We start from the raw sequence: 21,923 nt of genomic DNA, 5'->3' as shown, positions 1-21,923 counted from the left end.
CCTCCCATTATCTATTACGCGTTTTCCTCATATCGATATTGCTGGCGTAAAGGCATTCCCCGCAACGAGACGGTCAGTACCGTATCGCAGCGACACGTTCCCTTGCCTTAATTGTAATAATAATTGGGAATGTTCCCTTAGGTATCAATGTGGTAGCCGTGACAGCATTAACAGAATCCTCGAACCGGATGTCTGGATTTGTAAAAGGTTAAGGAGCAAGACATTTGTTAGTATATCCGGCGACCCTCGATGTCATGCGATCTCACTGCATACCGCAGCAGCCGGCGCTAATTGAGTTATTCTTCCTGACATCGGAGATTTAAAGCGGCTGTGATTAAATATTCGCTGAAATCTGTTTAAGAAACGAGGAGACATCCGCTTCCGCAGCTCCAGGATGGAAGCGTTGTCCTTTCGGTGAACATGTAACGTGGCTTGCGCAACATGCTGCTGGGTTTTTGTTTCCGCTGTTATTCCGAGTTTAATGTCATTGCTAATAATGGTGGCGGGGATTGATAGCGACATGTTGTCTTGTTAGAAGCACCTTTACGGATTTGCACGCTTCTACAGATACGCTTGATCGTTGCAAAAAGGTTTTTTCCATTACGTATTGGTTCATAGCCGTACTTGTCGGCGTCTTTGCGAAAACGCTCGCACTGTGGTGTGGGCTTACGTTTTATCAACAGTTTACTGTGTTGAGCGGAGCGCAGCATGACTGCAGCTTTTTCGAAAGTTAATCACGCTGTTTCCGATCTTGGCTACTATGGCTTCGGTTCTTTTTCTGGCGTATGGATGATCTAAACGGATAACAAACTGAGGCGATAACCCGGTGTTTTCCTGATTCTGGTCGACGCATTCTTCGCTGCTTTGGTGACCTTATGTCCTTTGCCCAGCTACGCAGCTAAAAGCTCCCTCGAAGCGCTGAATAAACCTACTTGAGTGGAGATGATCTATCTCAACCGTTTAAACTGTTTTTGTGAATTGCTTCTTAAACCGTTTTGACCCGTTTCTTTAAAAGATCTTTAACCGTGGAGATAGATACTCTGGCAGAATGGTTCAAAATCGTTTTTTAAATCGTTTCTTAAACCGTTTTCTAAGCCAGATACTCTGGACCGCTTACGCAGCATCTTATAAATTAAGCGGCTAAACAAAAATTCATAATAATTATTGGCAGAATGAACAACACGAGTGCCAACGCAACAACCTCTCTTGTTTCCGCCGTAACACCGGCATGGGAGATGCTCCTCATCGGCATCCTAATTACCGCGGCCACGGTGGCCAACCTGCTCGTCATCATCGCCTTCCTCCGCGAAAGCCGGGTGCGCACCGCCTTCAACTACTACCTCTTCAACCAAGCCATCGCCGACTGCCTCTTATCCACCACCGACATGACTAGTTACGCCATCTACACCTGTTACAGCTACTGGCCCATGGGCTACACCGCCTGCACCTTTTGGCTGTACTGCGACAACCTCGGCTTCGCCATTATCCTGCAGAGTATCGCCGTGGCCTCCCTGGACCGACTGTGGGCCGTGACCTTTCCGCTCTCCTACCGCCAACACCACACCCGGCGCAAAGCGTGGCTAGCGATCGCGGTGATCTGGATTTTTAGTCACGTGATGCTCGTCCCGTCGCTCGCGTATTATCGATTGTATGTCGGGATCTTCGAGGACCCCGGGCAGTGTTATTGGGATCCGTTGCTGCAGCCGCAGTTCGCCAGTCCGTTCTATATCAACGCGGTGCTGTTCTGGGCGCCGGCGATTCTGACGGTGTTGGTGTATTCCATCACGACGCTGCAGTTAATTCGCCGCAGGAAATTGTTTCGGAGGTCGGTGCATGGAGCGGTCGCGGCAACGAGCGATGTGCGGCGTTTGAAGAAGGAGCGCCAAGTGTACACTTTACTCTCGCTTTTGCTTGGCGGATATCTTATCTTCTACACCCCGTACTATGTGTACGAAGCGCTATCTATGAGTTCCGGGTATTACAGTTTCAGTTTCAATACCACTACGTATTGGCTGGGATTCTGCGAGTCGGCCATTAATCCGGTGCTATTTTATCTGGGCAGTCCGGAGATGAAGGAGGCGGTACATAGGCTGGTGCGGTGTGACGGGCGGCGGTCGCCTAAGAATATCATCGGTCCTTCACGGTCGCTGCAGCGTAGTGCGGGGCAACTGGTCGGCCGGACAATATCCAGTTGAAAACGTGGGACGCATTGTTTGCATTAGTTCGTATATGATGTCGCGAAGAAATAACTGCACTCAAAACACTTACCAAGCGGCAAGCATTGATGGAAAAAAACTTTTCACTACTGATTGAGCAGCAATAATTTGAAATTGTTGTTGTAATTTATTCCAGAAGGAGGTACACCAATGTACAGCTATAACGATGCTTTGACTAACAACTATTTAAAGTTGAAAGTCGTTGTTTCGTACGCTAGAGTTGTTGATAATGCTGCAAAATGCTTCTTACGCAAAACCATAATAATTGTGAAGCGTTTTATGCAAATGCAAAATTACCATCAAAGTCCTTACCTCGTACAACAGGATGTTAGTGTTTCTGTTAAGTATGTAGAATAGTACCGTGCAGTGCATGTTTTTTGTTGGCAACGCTGCGTTGCTGGCTTCTGGTATAGATAAAAGACACATGATGTAATGTAATTAATCCTTCTTTGAATTCAGTTTCTGTATTGTTAAAGTTCTCGAACAGTTTTCGTGCAGAATCACACCAAGGTCTGTTATAGCGGTCTGTTACACCATGATCCATAATTATAATCTTTGGAAAGGTGACCAGTGTAGGTCGCATTATGTACCGGTAGAACATAAAAGCATGGAAAACCAGCCTTTATTGCATGCGTAGTGCTACTGCTCCTGTTGAAAGGAACGTTATCATCGATACGTTCGGTTATGGAAGCGAGGGCTTCCATATGAGTTTAGTGCAGCGGAACGGGACTGGGCAAACATTCAAATGAAGCTGTCATTAATACAAACCGCACGCCCATTCTGATGACCTGCATGACTTCGAGTCGTCTGCTATAACGACGGCATTCGTTTTCATACACCGCGTGCTAGTCAGTTCAATTTTAAATGCATCCGAATACCGTAATTATCGAATTTGCACTCCTATGGTGCAAATTTTCAAACGCCTTGGAGCAAAGGGGCTTATTTCAGAAAGGGGGCGTTATTTCAGGAGTGGTGTTACTTTTCAAACAGTAGGTTGCGTAGGGGACTGTGATATTTCAAACAACTGCGCATCCTGTTCTACTGAAAACTGAAGGCAATAATTACACTTACCGGTATTTCCTATTGCGAAACGTTGCGGACGGTATCCTGGAGCATAGCCACATTACTTTTCTTCAGGTCTACAAATTACCCATTGAAATGGTCTATTCAAATGGTCCATGGTCTATCCAAATACAACGGGGAAATGCGGTTTGTGTAATGGATACGTTCCCCGATCAGGATAGCATAGGGGAAGTTTTTGTGTTCTAAATGCCGTTTTCTCTGGTACATGATGATACTTATTAAAGTTCAGGTATTTTTTCCCCATTAAATCATGATAATTATTACGAAGCAATTTCCGGCATACCGATCGTTTTGTGGCTCTTTACATTTTAACGCCCTTCCGGATGAGGGCCTTATTCTTCCAACAGGTTATGGGAGGGGGCTTATCATGGAGGGGCTTTTATTATGGAGGAAGGTGTAAATTCGATAATTGCGGTAACTATGTTTTAATGACGCTGCTGCGTGTTATGGATGACAGTTTTTGCAAATTTTGGCTAGATTCAGTATAGCGTATACTCGTACTCTGTACTAATTACATCGCTTTGCTCGGACATAAGAAGAGTGGACTGGTTAAGCGTGTGCATTCAGGTTTATGCTCATTGCTCATCTTGTGCAGTTGTGTGACGTTCATATTTCCTTTTTCAGACGCTTGCGATGATCGTGCACTTTGGTTTATGATGAGGGTGGATCCAGACTGAACAAACGACACATTACAGTGGGTCGAACAGCACGGAATACCCAAACGGCAACGCTTTCCTGTTGTCAACTACATTTCCTTCGACACTATTGAATTTCTGGCTACACTTTTGACTTTCGCCCTTTTAAAAGCTTATAACCTTGCGCACATACGGGGTACGAGTGTGTTGACTTGAGCCGACGGGGAGATGATGATATTACACACACGTGGGAATTTCACACACATGCCGCCTACGTGCCGTTTCCCTTTGTACAGTACCTATGTCAACAGAAGTATCGTTCTCTTGCTCCATGCAGGTTTTATAGTTTTATAGTGACCCTGGATTGCTTTATTTGAAGTGCGCGAACACTTTTCCATTTGTCTATAGTGACGGCTATACCGTCAATTTGTAAGAGAAACTGCAGAAAATTCTCCGCATCTTTTTAACAGAACAGTTGCACACACTGCTTTACTCGTGTAGTAATATCAACCGCAAATGTTGTACCTTTATGCTATAATTATAAAGACCACTTACGCGCTGTTTTCACGATGTCGGATAGTTTTAATAATTCCATCGCTAACCGGACGCTATTTTCTTCTGATCCCGAACCGTCGTTATGGAAAGCGATCGTTCTCAGCATCGTGCTGATAACCGCCGCCATAGCCAATGCCCTGGTTATCGGCGCTTTCCTCCTGGACCAGCGCGCGCGGACCGCTTTCAACTACTACCTTTTCAACTTGGCATGCGCTGACCTCTTGGTGGCCAGCCTGGATATGCCGGCCTTCACGGTGTACAACTACTACACCTACTGGCCGTTGAGTCACCACCTCTGTACGGTCTGGCTGTACGTTGACCTGCTGGGCTTCTCCGTGACGGCCCAAACCATCGCCGCCATTTCGTGTGATCGGTTGTGGGCCGTCACGTTTCCCGTATCCTACAAAAAGCGCAACACCCATGCTAAAGCGTGGATTATATTAGTATCGATCTGGTTGCTGACCAAGCTTATCCTCATCCCGTCGCTGCTATATTTTCGCCTATATGTGTCGGTGAATGCGGATTCTCGAGCATGCTACTGGGATTTCGTTGGGACGCCCGGATACGCTACCCCGTTCTTCGTTATCCTAGTGTTAGAATTCTTTCCAGCGGCGCTGACCGCTGGTGTATACGGCGCCACCACATTCCACATTATCCGCCACCGATTGCGCCGCAGCATGCTCCATCACGAAAGCCGCACAGCGAAGAGGGAACGCCAAGTGTATGTCTTGCTATCGCTACTCTTCGGGACGCTCCTGCTGTGCAATGCGCCGTACTTTATTTATCAGGGTTTAGCGATGAGTAGCGGCTATTACGATGCCAGTTTCCTGACGGCGGCGTACTGGATGGGCTACTTATTACCGCTGTTGAATCCGGTTATATTTAACGTGGGAAGCTCCGAGATGAAAAACGCTTTAAGTAGGCTGACGATGAAGTGTGGACTGCGGCCACCGGACAATGCAGTTGTGCCAGCTGCGTCTGTACATCATAATACCGAGGCTTTGTCAAAAGGAGTTCATGCACAGCAGCAATGAATTGTTTATGCTTTTAAATGAATCTTTAGAGCCGGCAGACGAAATCGCTTGTTGGTGAATGTTTTGTCTCAGTTTCCTGTTTTGGGGGACGTTTTTGTCTGAAATTAAACTTGGTGGAATTAAAGTGATCTACATACACGTTAAATTTTTCGAGGCATCTTTTTTTACTTGTATCCGCAGTATCGCACCGTATCACATGCTATCTATCCTCTACTGATTACGCATCTCAGGTGTATCTTTATAATAATTCTTCTTTCTTTTCGCCACTGCCGTATCCTACAGCATCTCAGTATCCTTTACCGATCCAACATGCATTCCACTAAATAAACCTAAGAAAATTAACGGGATACATGGAAGATACACAAAGGATTCGGTGGAGATACTATGGAATGCGCTAGTTAGAAAGGATGGTAACATTAACGTAAGTATCTCAATGTATCCATACTGAATCCGTCAAGTATCTTTCAAGTATCCGAATAATCTTCCTACTGGACTACATTCGGAATGCATAAAGGATACCGCAGTGATACGGCAAAGATTAAGAAAAGTAGAAAATTTGTAGGAAGCTTGAAGGATACTTAGAGGATGCTGTGGGATGCGGTGGGATTTTGTGGATACAAGTCACACTACATGCCCGGAAAAAATTAACATGTACTGCTATTAATTGTGCCATAGTGGACTTGAACGACACTGGCGCGTACGTACGTTCGTGCACGTTACCGGTATTTACATACTGCAGTTACCTGTTACACTAGAAGCAATCTCCTGTGCCGCCCGCACTAGCTGTCGGTCCCTTTGACATCAGTTTAGCCGCCGCCCAGGGCGGGCGGTCCAGGGCTTTTACTGCCGCTTAATATACTAAAACACAGTATTCTACAATTTGAGCAGTCTGTTATGTACTGTAGTATTTTAAAAAAACCCTTTTTGAGTTTCTCAGTTGCGAGCGTTTATTTAGTTTTTTAAACTTAGTCTTTGTATAACGCGGGGCCGTATGGGCGCCAAGCGTATCCTCGAAAGCGAACAGCGGTGAACCCGGATGAGGCTTTATCGCCGAATCTAATGCGCACCGTGGCGCAGCAACACCAGACTAACAAGGAAGGATTCTGCAGCCAGTGCAACTGTGCTGCAGATCCGTCAAAACAGCGCAGAAATGTGCGGGGTGGAAATCCCCAGAAACAGCGAATAGCTACTCAGGAGGGCGGAGCGTCCCGCCCTTGCACCCCTTTTGCAGGCATCGCTACGTCCTCGGAGCGAAATCTCCCAGGATTCGGAGGATCCGCACCCCACGCCAGTTCGGCTCGGGTTCCGGGTCAGTTCGGTCTGGTAGGCTCAGTCCTGGTTCGGTCGGCTCGAATCTGGTTCGGCTCAGGTTGGGTTCCGGGTCAGTTCGGTCCGGTTTGGTCCGAGTTCATCCGTCTGGGTCAGCGCTCTGTCGCGACTGGATCCAGGGTCCAACTCGGAAACGGGTGAATTCCGTAGTTTCTTCAGCAGGAAAAGGTCACGTTCTGGGAAAATTTGGGCAGGGGTTTGGGGTCTATGTGGCCCGTGACCCTGCAAAGAAAAGCAAAACAAGCAAATCCACGGTGAAAATCCACTGCTCCGTCCCGGGAGAGGTCGCCGTCCCAGGAAGTTCGGGCAGTGGTTTGGTGGAAGTATTCTTCGGCGAGATGCTGGTGGTCGATCCGTGCCGTTGAGATCGGAGTTGGTGCTGCAGTTGGCGGTGTATCCGTTCTGGTTTCCCGCTGGTCCGGGTCGCGTTCGCTATCGGCATCGCAGGAGGCGTTTCTCAGCTCCGCAGCATCTCCGTCCAGTTTGGGAGGCATCCGTCGCAGGGAGGCGTCCATCTCCGTCAGTTGGGAGAGGAATCCACACGTTCCGCGGGAATGGGGGGGCGTTTTGTAGCTCCACACCAAGGGGTTAAAATGGCTCAGATAATCAGAGGAGCGAGGCCGTGCGCGCTGCCCGCGCGCACGGCCTGGCTCGTAACCAACGATCTGCGACCATATAACGCGGGGCCGTATGGGCGCCCCGCGTATCCTCGACAGCGAACAGCGGTGAACCCGGATGAGGCTTTATTGCCGAATCTAATGCGCACCGTGGCGCAGCAACACCAGACTAACAAGGAAAAATTCTGCAGCCAGTGCAACTGTGCTGCAGATCCGTCAAAACAGCGCAGAAATGTGCGGGGTGGAAATCCCCAGAAACAGCGAATAGCTACTCAGGAGGGCGGAGCGTCCCGCCCTTACACTTTGCTTCCGTCACGCCCGCGTGATACTTTTCGGATGAAGTTTTACACCGTTGAACTCGTATACAATTGTAGGTGCAAGCACAAATTACATGCTAAAATGTATATTTGTATTGTATAACATGTTGAGTGTCGATCGCTTGTTGTGCAGTATTGAGACTATTGATATTAACGCGCTATGCGTAGATTGCGTATTACGTATGTACGTGTTGTCTGTTCTGTTACGTACGATTTGCTGTTCTGATCTAACGGTTTTGATCGCTAATTCCATCCACGATTCTGGTTAACTAGTCAGTCTGAAGTTTCTAACTTCAACTGAATCTGTGAGCTTGTTTCAAGCTAACAGGTCGTGTGACTCCAGGTTAGAAGGAAGTTCATTCGTTCTGTTTTGTTCTGTTTGTGTAGTTCGTTCGGTTTGGTGATTCAAACAATTGGGAAGTTCCTGAGTGTTTCGGTTTCGGTAACTTTCGTTAGGCACAGCAATCCGCTCGTACCTAGCGGAAGTAGGCAGTAGTACCACTTACGGAGTCCAGAGCATATTCCCACTCTACCGATTGAGTAGGTTTGGTTATCTAGTGCGGTTGTCGCGGTGCGATAGCATAGCATGTCACTTCCGCATAGCATGTCATGGCGCCCACCGGATTTTAACAACCCCTGGGAATCTGGATCGTCTGGTAAGTGGTATTAGTTTTTGGCGTTTTGTGTGGTGCTGGTTGACCACGTGGATTCTCAGAGAATCCCGTGAGGCAAGGTTCCTAAGCGAGAACCAGGTGCTTGCCCGCAGTGTGTACCGCAGTGACCTTAGAGGGTTGCGCGAGGCACGGTTCCTAAGTGCGAGCCAGGTGCTGGACGGGAGTCCGTATACTGTACTCGTACTGGTAATTGGTACGGTGTGTACTGAGAAGTGGTGGCGAAAGCCCTGTTATTTGTGTAGCAGACTTACATCCGGGTTCGGTGACCTGGATTACTTGTCTGTTGTTTGTCAAGCAGGTGCAATGGATGGTACAGTGATTGAACCATCAGCATTAACCGCTGGACCGGAGGACGGTGTAGAAGAGCCGTCAACTGGCAAAAGTAAACCGTCCCGTCGAAAAGGGATGATAAATGTTGATGAGTTTCGTTCAAATCGTTCACTACGTCGTTCAAAAAGCTCGATCTGAACGAATCGGAACGTATTATCTGAAGCAAGGATTAAAGAAGAACCGTTTCTTTGGTTCAAATACGGAAGAGAAAAGAGGCAGATCGTTGAAGAATTTCTGTCAGAATTGAAAACTGCAGTATGGCTGCGTAACAGTAATCCCGGTTCTGGTTACTCTGAATCAAAGACAGTTCAGTGGCAGGAAGAGAGTTGATGCAGATAGCAGCGCAGTTGGGCTACTGCTAGTAATGAGAAGAAGTCCGAAGGAAGTGCAGTTGATAATGGTAAGCAGGTAACCATTAATTACGCTAAATGGTATTTTCCAGACGGACAACCGATATGTTTTAAATGCCATGGCGCGCATTGGGAAAGAAACACCAGTACGGAACCTCGTAAGAGTCTATGACAGCTGAACCGCCGGATCAGGTGATTAAAGCTTATATGATGAAGAAGTCGATGGGAAAGAATCGAAAGTAATAGTTTGGGATTGTTTTGATGCGCAAACCGGAGGTTAATTCATACTGTGCAGGTTAAACATGCACAAGAGTTCCGCTGCACTGAAGGAAACTTGCAGTGGGGGCGTGATACCGCTCAGGTTAAGTTCTGCTCGGTACGCCGTCCGACAGGGCATCATTCGCTTTGCAGTGGGGTGCTCAGGCTAGTGTGGGTTGACGTCGGAAGCCAGTGGTAGTGCTTATGCAGCGCGAAGTATCTGATCAAGAATCGAGGAGATGAGTCGGATGAAAGAGAACGAAAGATTTTCATGTTTATCGTGGCATTGTGTACCGTAGTTAAGGGCGGTAGGCAATTTTGGTGACAACGTAGTCAAAATCAGTTAGCCGTCAGAACTGTTGCAGACTGCCATGAAAGTTTCATGCTGGTGATCTGCATGATTGGTCAGTCCGTAATGTTTTGCGGAACTATTATTGGCCTGGGATGAATGCTGCATTGTGGAAAATGGAATCAGGTTGTGAGCAATGTTGTGCTCACGTTTAAGTTCTGACTGCTACGTTATGAGTCCGCTGTTTCATTGTCAGGAACACTGACAGCAGTAACTTATTTTATCTAACCCAACGCAGGATTATCAACAAAAGGATGCTGACTGCTGATTGATCAGAAATTAGGTGCAAATCAGAATAACTTGTTGTTTGGGAAATCAGGTACTGAAATTTAGAAGTACTTTGTGTTGTGCGCCGTAGCCGCCGGTGTGGTAGCTACGTGCATGGAAACGCTGTGCTGCGGTGCAGTGTTTGATTTATGTGAAAGTGATTCTAAAATCATTTTGATTCTGCAGTCGGAGCAGTAATTACGATTATTGTTTGATTTTGATAACTGGATGTTGATAATCCAGTTGGGATTCAAATTGGTCATCCGGAAATTAATCTTGGATGATATTAGTTGCGTTTTGTTTGATCATTGCTAAGAACCATGCTATCGTATCGGTTCTTGCGATCTATTTGTGATTGACTGTGTTTGATCGTTTGACTGCAGGTGCAAACTTGCAGTGGGGGTAATTGCCAGTAATTAGTGGAATTAAATATCCACTTTTTGGGGCACTGAAGATGCTGATTAACGAACGGTATTCATTCGTTTTAATCTGTATCTGTGTTGTTGATTGATTGGCGGTAGCCTGTGTTTGTCAGAATGGCTGCCATTTCTGATGTGTCTGGCCTGACGGTTTACGGATCCTCGAGCTCTTCGGAGGGAGAGGATGGGTGAAAACCTTACCTGGATACGAAAAGATTGGATGGATGACGATAACGGACGCGCTTGGAACCAGGAACCTCGGAGGACTTGGACGGAACACCAACTTCATCAACCTGGACCTCCATTCGAGCCCCCGTTACACCCCGGATTTGACACGCGAATGATGGAAAGGATCTCCCAGGATCACGGTACTTTCCTGGATTTAAAGTTTTCTTTGAGTTTGGTTTTGGTTTGTTTTGTTTGCTTTGATTAACGCGGACGTTAATTCTGTAGCAGTGGGGGTAACGCGCTATGCATAGATTGCGCGTATTACGTACGTGTGATGACGTACGTGTTGTCTGTTCTGTTACGTACGATTTGCTGTTCTTATCTAACGCATTTGATCGCTAATGCGATCCACGATTCTGGTCTAACTGGGGAGTCTGAAGTTTCTAACTTCAACTAAATCTGTGAGCTTGTTTCTAGCTGAAAGGTTGTGTGACTCTAGGTTAGAAGGAAGTTCATATCTCGTTCTGTTCTGTTCTGTTTGTTCGTTCGTTCGGTTTGGTGATTAAACATTTGGGAAGTTCCTGAGTGTTTCGGTTTCGGTAACTTTCGTTAGGCACAGCAATCCGCTCGTACCTAGCGGAAGTAGGCAGTAGTACCACTTACGGAGTCCAGAGCATATTCCCACTCTACCGATTGAGTAGGTTTGGTCATCTAGTGCGGTTGTCGCGGTGCGACTTCCGCATAGCATGTCAATATTGTCAGTGCATTACTTTTTAATAACCAGCCGGATATTTCTTTATGCTTATACGCACGGCCTCCAGCCATTTTTCCAGGTCAAGCACGAGGAGAAATTTCAACGAGTTTTGGTCGAAGTTTTATTGGTACTTTTGGGCGAGTAAGATGGCAGACGGCAGCGTCAGAACATATGACATGCCAGTCCTATAATTACGGAAGCATCAAACGACGACATGGCAACTGACAGTTAGTCCACAGGCCAATCACAGTTGGCCATTGATAGCTGCGAGATATTTACAGACAATAGTTGAGAAAATGATACATTCGATAATTATACCGCCAGGATATATTCCACGAATTGCAGCCTAGATTTCATAGAATGTTTTCTATGTCGGCCATGGCGCTGTGCCTTACTTGCCGCAAGGGACCGATTAAATTGCAGAGAGTCGTACAGACAGGTGCACCATGGCTCCTACGCTACCATTTAACAGTAATGTATTACTGTACACGATTTAAATTTGTCCACGTTGCGGTATATAACAGCTACGAAAAGCGAGCTAAACTGTCAGATTCGCTCGGCATTTACACCCGCTGTTTGAACGGTACCGAGCATAAGTTTGCTTATTCAGTGCAAAGTTCACGTACACAGCCCATCTCATAATGTCAGCGTTGACTTCTGCCCAGTTGGATGGCGTAATGCAGACTACCCTCAACCAGATGGGTTGGAGCGTGGAGATCGTCGACCCCTACACCGGGATCTTTCTCAAAAGGATGCACGGCGCCCGCCAACCAGTCGCCGATCTGGGCTGCGGCTTCGGCATCGTCACCGAACACCTGCTGGCCGACGGCGCCACCGTCATCGCCAATGACATCGCCCCGGCCCACCTCGAGGAAGTGAAACGCCGCATTCCCGATGAGCAACGCGCCAACCTCACCTTGGTGGCAAGGGACGCCACCCAACTGGACTTCCCCGCCGACAGTCTCGTCGGGATCATGGCCGGACGCTGGGTGCACTTCCTGACCTCGCCCGCCTTCCGCGAGTTCTTCCAGAAAGCGTACACGTGGCTGGCTTCCGGGGGAACACTTTGCGTCACGGTGCATGCGATGAAAGCTTGGTGTGCCCCGGATGTGTGTCGGGAGTATGAGAAGAACCGGGAGAGTGGGATGGAGTGGCCGGGATGGGTGGGGAGAGAGAGATATTGGGATTTTGCCCGCCCGTACGCGTATACCAGAGCGCGAACTGGCTGGAAGATGCCGGGTTTCTGGTGGAGAAAGCCGGGTTGTACGATCTCATGATTCCCAGTTATCCCGCCAGTTATCGCAGCTACTTGGCATCTCAAAATACCATAGGAGTGGTGGCGATTAAGCCGTTTCGATGAGAACAAGAGTGTGCGCAGCAAACACAACAATTCAATTTATGTAATGTATTCGGCAAAGTTCAGCTGTTCGACAAACAAATGCTAACGCTGAATGCTGAATAATCCTACATCGTCGTGCTTATTAATAAACGAACTTTAGAAAAATTGTTTCCTTTCCGCTGCATTTGAGTGGCTACGATGGATAAATAGGGATTATTATTAATTCTGCTTAGCAGCGCTTAAATAAATCGTCACAGTATAGAAGCTCCGGAAATACAGTTATCGGAGTGGTTAAGATGAAGTGTATCGTACATAATCAATTTTCAAACTTAAACTAGACTAAAACGGGCTTCCGGCAAGTTTACGGAAACCGTCAGTCCTATACGTCTATAACTTCGGAAACCTGATTTCACCGACAGGCTACAGACAAAACATATTATAGTGATTCCGTTTTGTCTGCCGGATAATCACCAATCATAAAGCATAACCCGACACGCAACGGTAAACACAATAACTCGTGTACCGGGAACTTCCGTAGCTGTTGGTATTTACCTGCTGAAGCGCCACTGGTTTACAAACGCAGCTGTGAAACCATATTAGTGAGTGGTTGTGACTTGTCTTGAAATATCGAGCCAGTTTACAGATAGGCGCCCATAAACCGCATGCGGGGCGGTACCGGTTTAGCCACCACAAAACACCGGTTCGGTGCATAAGTTCAGGTTTTACAAACTTTTATTAAACCGACGCTGTTCCAGCTTGATACGGTGCACGAGCACAAATTATCTCCACGTGAAATGTAGTACAAATTAATTTAAAGAATACACAATGAGTGCTTCATTTACTGCCAGTATTAGTTAAACGTTGAGTTAATCAGTTCAGGAACTCGTAATTTAAACCATGTTCGGCATTGGTAGAGTACGCCACAAAGCGTGAGCGTAGCGCAGTCTTTACGACTACATACTTTTAGGGAACTGTCAATCTGTTTATAACACTATTATCTACCGTACTGCTTATTTATTACAATACTATCTACCGTACGTACTTGTACATTATGTATCGATAGTTTACTGTTCGATCGAAGCGTTCCCAGCTTGCCAAGCATAATTATACTATAATCACCGCAAGTGGGGAATAATGGATACATCGGTGTCATAAGCTGGAGTTATTGTGGATCTACGGATCGGCTCGATGTATTGCGGTAATAAACTCAGACAACGAGTTGGCTTAGGTATGTCGGCAATGGCACCGTACAGCGGAGAGATCACGCGACCTGCCAGTCTTTGTAGTTATTTTTCCACTATCGTGTAAGCAACCGTCTAATCCGGCCTGCCAATCAAAACATAGTTCAATTGGATGTCTGCAATTTGTGTATTCTACGAAGCGGCATTAACGCTTTATTGACAGGATGACACATTCAGAAACCATACATTATAAAAAAGTGTTCTTCGCAGTTCTCATTGTCATGCATCGTACACTGTATAGTTCACCGGAAGCGATCTTCGACAAGGATACGTCATAGCCATATAACCAGGCACACTGCCGGCTTGTATACATGGAACGCTGTTTGTGCAACCTGTGCCTTGATGATCGAGACTTATTTATTGTGAAACAGCGGCACGTGATACACCATTAGTGTCATATTCAGTACCGGCATCTGTAGCCGCTGCTTATACTGCCTGTTAATGAAAGCCAGGTTGTAGTAGAGCCTTCCTTAAGATGCCGGTAACACTCCCCACAAAAATCGACGGCGTGATGCAGACCACCCGCAACCAGATGGGGTGGAGCGTGGAGCTCATCGATCCCTACACCGGGATCTTTCTCAAACGGATGCACGGCGCCCGCCAACCAGTCGCCGATCTGGGCTGCGGCTTCGGCATCGTCACCGAACACCTGCTGGCAGACGGCGCCACCGTCATCGCCAACGACATTGCTTCCGCTCATCTAGAAGAAGTGGAACGCCGCATTCCCGAGGAGCAACGTGCCAACCTCACCTTGGTGGCAAGGGACGCCACCCAACTGGACTTCCCCACCGACAGTCTCGCCGGGATCATGGCCGACGCTGGGTTCACTTCTTGACCTCGCCCGACGGATTCCGGGAGTTCTTCGGAAGGGCCTACACCTGGCTGGCTCCCGGGGGAGCGATCTGTGTCACAACGCAGGCGATGAAAGCCTGGTGTCCGCCGGAAGTCTGTCGGCAGTACGAGGAAAAGAGGAAGAGTGGGATGGAATGGCCGGGATGGGTGGGGAGGGAGATATACTGGGAGGTGTTGAAGGAGCGACTGTCGCCCATCGGGTACGCGTTTCACGCCGACGAGTTGGCTGGTTTAGTGTAGGATGCCGGGTTTCGGGTGGAGAAAGCCGGACTGTATGATCTGGTGATTCCCAGTCATCCCTCCAGTTATGACATGGGTCAAGCCCATGAAAATACTGTCCGGGTGGTGGCCATCAAACCGTCAATACGAAAACACTGAGCAAACCGATGTTTTATGGTGAAGCGCACGAATTAAATTTTGGATATTTGTCTTTACAAAGAATTTATTGCACAGGAGCAGTTTTTTATGTATGTACTAACGTATTTGTATGTATGTAGTAACTTGTGCATGGATTCCTCAACTGTATTCTGCGGTCATAGTAAATTGAGTAATGTGTTAGTTTATGGGCCGATAAATTAATTATTTGTGATTTGGTCCGTCAAATAACGTATAAACCGGTTTCCGTTCTACAATAAAACGGTTTTATCCGATTTACGAACAGTATTGTATGCAAATGTGAGCCAGCAAAACAGTTGTGTCTAAATGCCAACAGGAAAATGCAAATTGTCTGTGGTAAATTTTTGGCATTGATGAATCATTGCAGTAATTATCAGTTAAATCACAAAGAAATTCAGAGTAGCATGTTGTCATATCCGGCGATGCTGATTGGCTGCATGCTGACAAGATCAGGCTTGGCATCACCTTTCCCTGAAACCCAGCGTGCAGGTTACCGCCATGTGCACCCTCACGTGGTGGATATTATCATGTTACGATAACCGGCAGTTATCGGTGTATCATTTGGTTTTTGACTTTGTCCACTTTAAACAACGGCCGTACAAGTTGGCTTCCGGCATTACAGTCAGCGGCCGTGGACAATAAGTAACGAAAGCCAACTGCAAGATCGGCAGCACTGATTTCGGACGAATGGACTGCCCGGTCCAAAATCAACTTCATCTACAACCTACTGACATGATCTGGGCAGTACTGCACTGTATTACGTCATCTTCGTACAGCTAGTTGGCTTTGTTGTACGTGCACGGTGCAGCTACGGTGTAGCTGGCACACGTCCATTGAGTGAATGGGCAAATGCAGCGGTGATTCTGGTCTACAGAATCAGTCTTGACGAGTCTTGATTCTAGCTTGGTTCTAGATTCTGCGCGCATATTCCATCTTGAATCTAGTTCTGAGTATCTGGATGTCAGTGTGACCTTCGTTAGGGAGCTAGAGATAGTTCTTTAGCGGAAGTCGTGTGGATCAGCCAGACCATCGGCTGATCGGGATCCCTGTGTGTTCGTGTGTGTGGTGTTGCGTGTTTGGTCGCGATCGTGTTGTTGGTAATATTAATAAGAGCTTATTAATATTTCTGTGTATCTTCCACAAGTCAGTCCAGATTCTACTCTGCTGACGTGAGTCAGGTTGGTCGTGTATGCAATATTGTGAGTACAAGTATTGCAGAGCATGTCACTACCGTTAAATCTAGATCCGGCTTGTATTTGGTTTCGAAATGATAAAATGGGCAAACAATTTACCGGTACTTTGCCAGTTGCTAATAGCCTCTGTTATTGTTAGTACGCTACTAACCTACACTAATTATCACATTGTGTATCTGATGGATTGGGGCTGCAATAAAAGGCAGCAATCATTCAAAACTCCTGATGATTAAATTGCGGCTGTTTGTACTGCCGAATGCAAAAAAAGGGACTTCAACGATTTCCGCATTAAAAACGCTTACGCTATAATATGACTTTATCTAGTAAGAAACATATGAGTATAATTTTCGCTTCGGGAGCAGTCGCATTAGCGCGCAGCTGCTGATTTACGGCCAATGATGAAATTCCGCAGTTGCTTTTTAATTTTTAAACATAAATTTATTCAACTTTTTTGAAATTTGTTCTGACTTCTGCACCAAACTTTCTCAAGTACCTACCTACAGCCCTGCCGGGCCAAGTTGGGACAGTTGCATAAAATAAATTATAAAATATTTGTATTCATCTTTTTACTTTTTTCATTTAACATTATTGGTGTAACTTTTTATTGCGAATTCAGAAATGTCAAAACCGATAAGTTCGGGTCTGCCAGTAGCGAGCCAAGCGGTGGTTTAGGGGGCGGGGCGATGGACCGATGGTCTGTTTTAGAGTTCTTATAACTGCCCCTTTAGAAAATTCACCGATCAATATTTTCTCGTGGACTTTTTGTAAATCTATTGAGAGACCCAAAAGGTGTCCATCACAAGTTGGCAAAAGAATTGTGCACAACCGGTTCTCGCGGTCGGTGCGAAATTAGGGAACGCTCCCATAGACTACTATGTTATAACTAATCTTCGGGAGAACAGGGCTGCCTAGCACACATAGTGTGGTAACCTCGAACTAATTCTTTCCAGGGATGACAAATGGATCACGTCATTCGAATTTGATGTTTTGACTGACATCTGTTGCATAGAGCGGGAGATGGTTGTGTTGAATAAGTGGAACAAAAAACCAACGAAGCTACAGATAAAAAAAGTTATAGGTGCTGTTTGAACTCTCTGGGACTTAATACCCCGGGCTTATTGTGAGGATAGCGATACTTAAATCGACACTGTAAACTTCCTGAACGAGATTTTACCAAAACAATTTACATACGGCTCCCTGCTACTGTACGGCGAGCATGCAGAGGAGGTCACCCTCCTGTTTTCCGGTACCAGCAGTCAGACTGCAAAGGTCACTCACACCTGGCTGAAATCGACTGGTATATAGAACAGTTTGCGAGAGTACTGCATCGCGAACAGTTTGTAGAGTTACCAGTTTGAGACTATGACACCAGAAGAATTTTTAAACAAATTCTAAATGGGACAGCACCTAATAAAATCAATGGGTCGAACCACATTTTCCAACTAGTCTGCTCTAGTTTCTATCTTACTATAATTCGAAACAAGCTTCCGGAATAAAAACCTCAAATCTAAAAGATGTTGGACACCCGTAGGGATCATTTGAACATTTAATCAGTTTTAATTTGGTGTCGGACGATTCATGGAAATTTTTGAGAGAAACTGTCCCAACTTGGCCCGGCAGGGCTGTATGTACTTATCTAGCTTTTGAGAATTATTCTTCGCGTTGACCGACACGGATGACACATCGTGAGAAGCATGCAATAAACTGTTGCGTAAGCAAAGACTTATCTAAATAGCAAATACATCAAGTTATTCTTTTGCTAAAGCTAATAAAAACGGTCAATACTAAAACGATGCTCTTAAAGCATCTCAACTGGAGTTGCTTATACAGCGCTTCCAGGGAGCAATCGACTGTTCAGGTTGGAAAAGGATGTAAAGTCACGAAACCGCTGTGGTTACGATTAGTTAAATTTTATTGCTTTCCAAACGGAAATTCTTGATTGCGCTGAACGGTATGAGCGCATGACCTCTGGACAATGTTTTCTTTCTTCCCTGTCACCGGTCACGTAGCGCGGGTTACGACAGTGTATTTCCAACTTTAGACAATGGCTGTCTCGGTTAGGATAACTCTTATAATCATCAGTAAGGGCGCAAGGAATTTAAAGAAATCTGGCTGCGCTCATGCTGCTTCTGCGTGTCGGTTAAATCTCCGCGCGTGCTGAAAGCCATAAATATTTATTAATCTTCCATAGAGCTTGCGTCATGCTTTACAGCTCTACCTGCGAAATCAGGTGCGTGGGGATTTTGGAACGGGAAAATTATACGATGACCCCAGCATCTTGCACACTAAGTTAGAGATCAAAGTTTGCGAGCCCCCGCTAAAACTGTTGTTAACGAGGCTGTTGCAAAAGCCACCAACATAACAAAAAAAGCCTTCGGGGTCGCACTAATAAAAGGATTGAGACTAATAAAAGGATTTTTATTAGTTTTAATCCTTTTAAGCACTAAAAAAAGGATTTTTAGCACACACTAATCATGCTAAAAATGGTTAGTGTGTGCTAAAAAACGATATCTATCATTTGGCAGCAGTTTATTGATTGCCCCAAAAAGTCACTCTGAGCTGAAAGAATCACTCTACCTTTCAGCTTGACAATTTCAAACAAGCATGATATTCATGGATTATATTGAAGAATTTGATTAATGTTTATTGCTAAGTATACCCTCTTAAGCATTGATAAATTAGAAAGGTCAGCTAAAAAGGTAACCAAAAATCCAGCTCAGAAAAGTTACCAGCAACGAGAAAGATCTACATGGTGAATACCTAAGCCCTCGTAAACCGGAAACGCTTGCACATGGCGGCTTGTCAATGTAGATATACTAGATATTTGAGCTTGTTTTAGTGGCTAGATATTTGAGTTTGTTTTAGCGGATGCCCTGACCGTCTTGACATGAAAGGAAACATGAGCGCGGCGCTGCAATTAAGAACAACTGTTGCGAAAATTCTGTCTGTCGCCTTCTTTGCAGCAAGTGCACAATGACGAGATCGCCGGGTGCGCCTCCTTCGATAACGCGCCCGTTCACACTTTCGTTCGTCGCGGACGCACTTGTTGTAGTCATAAGCCAACAAAGCCATGTTGCTTACTTATAATTACGGCGTAGAGGACCGTTATTTCCTAACACGCTGCGATCAGTGTCGTATTTTTGTGGAAACGGAAATGCCTAAGAAAAACCTCGATTAAAGTTAATTTGCCTTGAAAAATTGTGCAGAGTCACTACAGACGATAAAATGACTTACAAACACCTGGAACGAGAAATTATCCAGTCATCCAGAATTCTGCATAAATTGTTAGCAAGATTCCTGTGACTCAGTTAGCGTTACAAAGTTATTGACTGCTTAAATGAAACGTTGCGCAAAAACATCCAACATTCATGAGTTGTGCACTTGGCTGGTCTACGACAAATTTCCCTCTAAAGTTTACGGTAAGATATCTACAGCACTCGTATAACTAGTTATACTATTTTGAGGTTTTTTATTAATACAGAATAGTAACCGAAGTTAAGGTTGAAGGTCATTTTGTTAAAGAGCACCAATTTTCAGGCCGTGTTCTAATCTAAAGCTATCTAATTTTGCTGTTTCAAGTACTGCTGCATAATGATGTTATTTCAAATGAGCTGATTTGAATAAAATCATTAGGTATATTAGGTCTGCAAAAAAGGCGGGAAAAGTTACCGTACTGCCGGTACTGGGTCGCCAGCGGTAAGGTGTCGTTCTTCCACGCCTGCCGAGATATTGCACGGTGTTGGGTTTAAAGTTTTAAACAGTACATCAGAGAGCTTATTCACAGGCAGCGACATGAGATATTACGTTAATTTATATAGACTGCCCAGTTAGAAGATCATCAAGGGATTACAATACGCAGGCCGCAGCAGTGTCGCATCCTTCAACGACAGTTGGGGCGACTTTCAATACGACAAAGTTAACAAAAACAACCAGGTCCACGACAGCCGTCCCCGCCAAATCCAAGTAAGAAATGTAAGCTGGTTGCCCAGAGGTTTCCTTAATATACAAGTGCTGGAGCGTCTTCTTGGTTTCACAGTGTACTGTGATTAATTATTCAGGCGTTTACAGCTGGCCACGTATGTAGAGCACGGTACTTGTGTGCAAAGGGCGAAAGCTAAACTGCGCTGTAGTTTGCATGGCCGTACAGTTTGGACTGCATTGCAAGATGGATTTCGGATCATGGCGCAATCTTGCCTTGATCTACGACCGTGTGGCGCGCAGTTTCTTTCAGATTAGGTCACTAGATACCTTTCAATTAAGGCTATAATTAAATGCGAAATTAACACCAATATGGTGGTTCTTGCCGGCATTCGGATTTACTGCGCAAAGATAACCGAGCGATCTTGTGCGAAGTCAGGTGCTGAGCAGTTTAACTTGTCAGCGCGCAATTCCATGACTCATAACTCAATTTACAGTTTACAATTTGACGACTATGTTGCAATTTGCAGTCCCAAATGGGCGCATCCTGGAGGCCTTCTGTGGGGTCATCCATTTCTGCGATGGCAGTTACGAACATCGCCAGCAGGAAGACGACGATAAATCAGGCCATCGCAGTACATCTGCAGTTTAATGGTGGGTGCTGGTACGTGAAAAGGTAAATCAGCTCGAGCGAAACCCTGTTTTACCGTGCGATAATTTCCATCGAATCCAACCCCAACGATACTTAACCTACGTTTCAATGCCTTATACGATTACACCAGAGCTTCTGGTGTAATCGTATACAATTACACCTTTCTTGTATGATTACACCAGTTTTTACGGTGCAATATGTTCTTTGTTTATTGCGACTGAACTACATTTGTGCATTTTACGGAGAAAAAGCCTACTGGATTGCAGTCATTCGCATTCCTTCCTCGCGTGCATGACGAAAGTTTTCGGCCCTCAATTAAAAGGTGCAAATTACCGGACGTTTGCTCCGTCCGTGCATGGATAATTCCTTTGTCCTAGAGGTTGCTATGTATAACGAGTTCAAGTGTGTGCTCTTTTACGTTTTCATCTGTTTTTAGCACTTAGCATCCGTTTTCTGCAGTATCAGACAGACAGGTTCATACGGTCGTATTTGAATTTCTGTTGTGTTACATTATGTCCTCGTATAAAAGGTATATCAAGAAAATGTTTGAAATATCCCACATTCCCACAAAAACCAGCTGTCATCCTGTCATCCTCACATTGTCTTTTATATCGTGACACAACAGCTACAGACTACAGCATGTACTGTCTTCGACTTGTAGCTCTTATTACTTGGCTGACCCAATCCTTAGAGCAGTCAGTTTTCCTACGCTGGTAAAGGATAATTGCAGGGGATTCGATTTTCGTTTCGTAACTGCAGCGGATACGGTAACGTTTCGTATCGTATACCGTTGTCGGGTGATCCAGGCGGCCTTCCTGGCTTCTGAATGCCGCAATGGCGCAACCCCACCCGCAATTTCCATGACTTAGGCCGCAGGGAGCGCTGCGTCATTATTCGCGGCGGCTGTTGCGTGAAACGGGGTCTTTCATGACCCAAACTGGACTGAAAACAGCCGCTTTAATACAAACGATCACCGT

At 45.8% G+C, this 21,923-nt stretch overlaps 2 protein-coding genes across 2 annotated transcripts; both read left to right on the top strand.

The window, feature by feature from the left end:
* The first annotated feature begins 11,872 nt into the window (after window positions 1-11,872).
* LOC129599722 (uncharacterized) lies at window positions 11,873-12,715 on the top strand. Its single transcript, XM_055498030.1, has 2 exons — window positions 11,873-12,518; window positions 12,569-12,715. Exons 1-2 carry the CDS (start codon window positions 11,997-11,999, stop codon window positions 12,713-12,715), a joined length of 669 nt encoding a protein of 222 aa, XP_055354005.1. The 5' UTR covers window positions 11,873-11,996.
* A 1,431-nt stretch (window positions 12,716-14,146) lies between these two features.
* On the top strand, window positions 14,147-15,346 carry LOC129599711 (uncharacterized). Its single transcript, XM_055498019.1, has one exon. It carries the CDS (start codon window positions 14,411-14,413, stop codon window positions 14,768-14,770), a length of 360 nt encoding a protein of 119 aa, XP_055353994.1. The 5' UTR covers window positions 14,147-14,410; the 3' UTR covers window positions 14,771-15,346.
* The last annotated feature ends 6,577 nt before the right edge of the window (window positions 15,347-21,923 follow it).

The sequence above is a fragment of the Paramacrobiotus metropolitanus genome, unplaced genomic scaffold (genome assembly GCF_019649055.1).
Source record: "Paramacrobiotus metropolitanus isolate TYO unplaced genomic scaffold, Prichtersi_v1.0 Parri_scaffold0000153, whole genome shotgun sequence".
Taxonomy (NCBI): domain Eukaryota; kingdom Metazoa; phylum Tardigrada; class Eutardigrada; order Parachela; family Macrobiotidae; genus Paramacrobiotus; species Paramacrobiotus metropolitanus.
Note: the sequence above shows the minus strand (reverse complement) of the source record. Positions and strands in the feature narration are given on the sequence as shown.

Coding starts and splice junctions, on each gene's coding strand:
- LOC129599722 (XM_055498030.1), top strand. CDS start 11,997: ATGTCAGCGTTGACTTCTGCCCAGTTGGATGGCGTAATGCAGACTACC. Junction 12,519..12,568: donor GGATGGAGTGGCCGGGATGG/GTGGGGAGAGAG, acceptor CGCGTATACCAG/AGCGCGAACTGGCTGGAAGA.
- LOC129599711 (XM_055498019.1), top strand. CDS start 14,411: ATGCCGGTAACACTCCCCACAAAAATCGACGGCGTGATGCAGACCACC.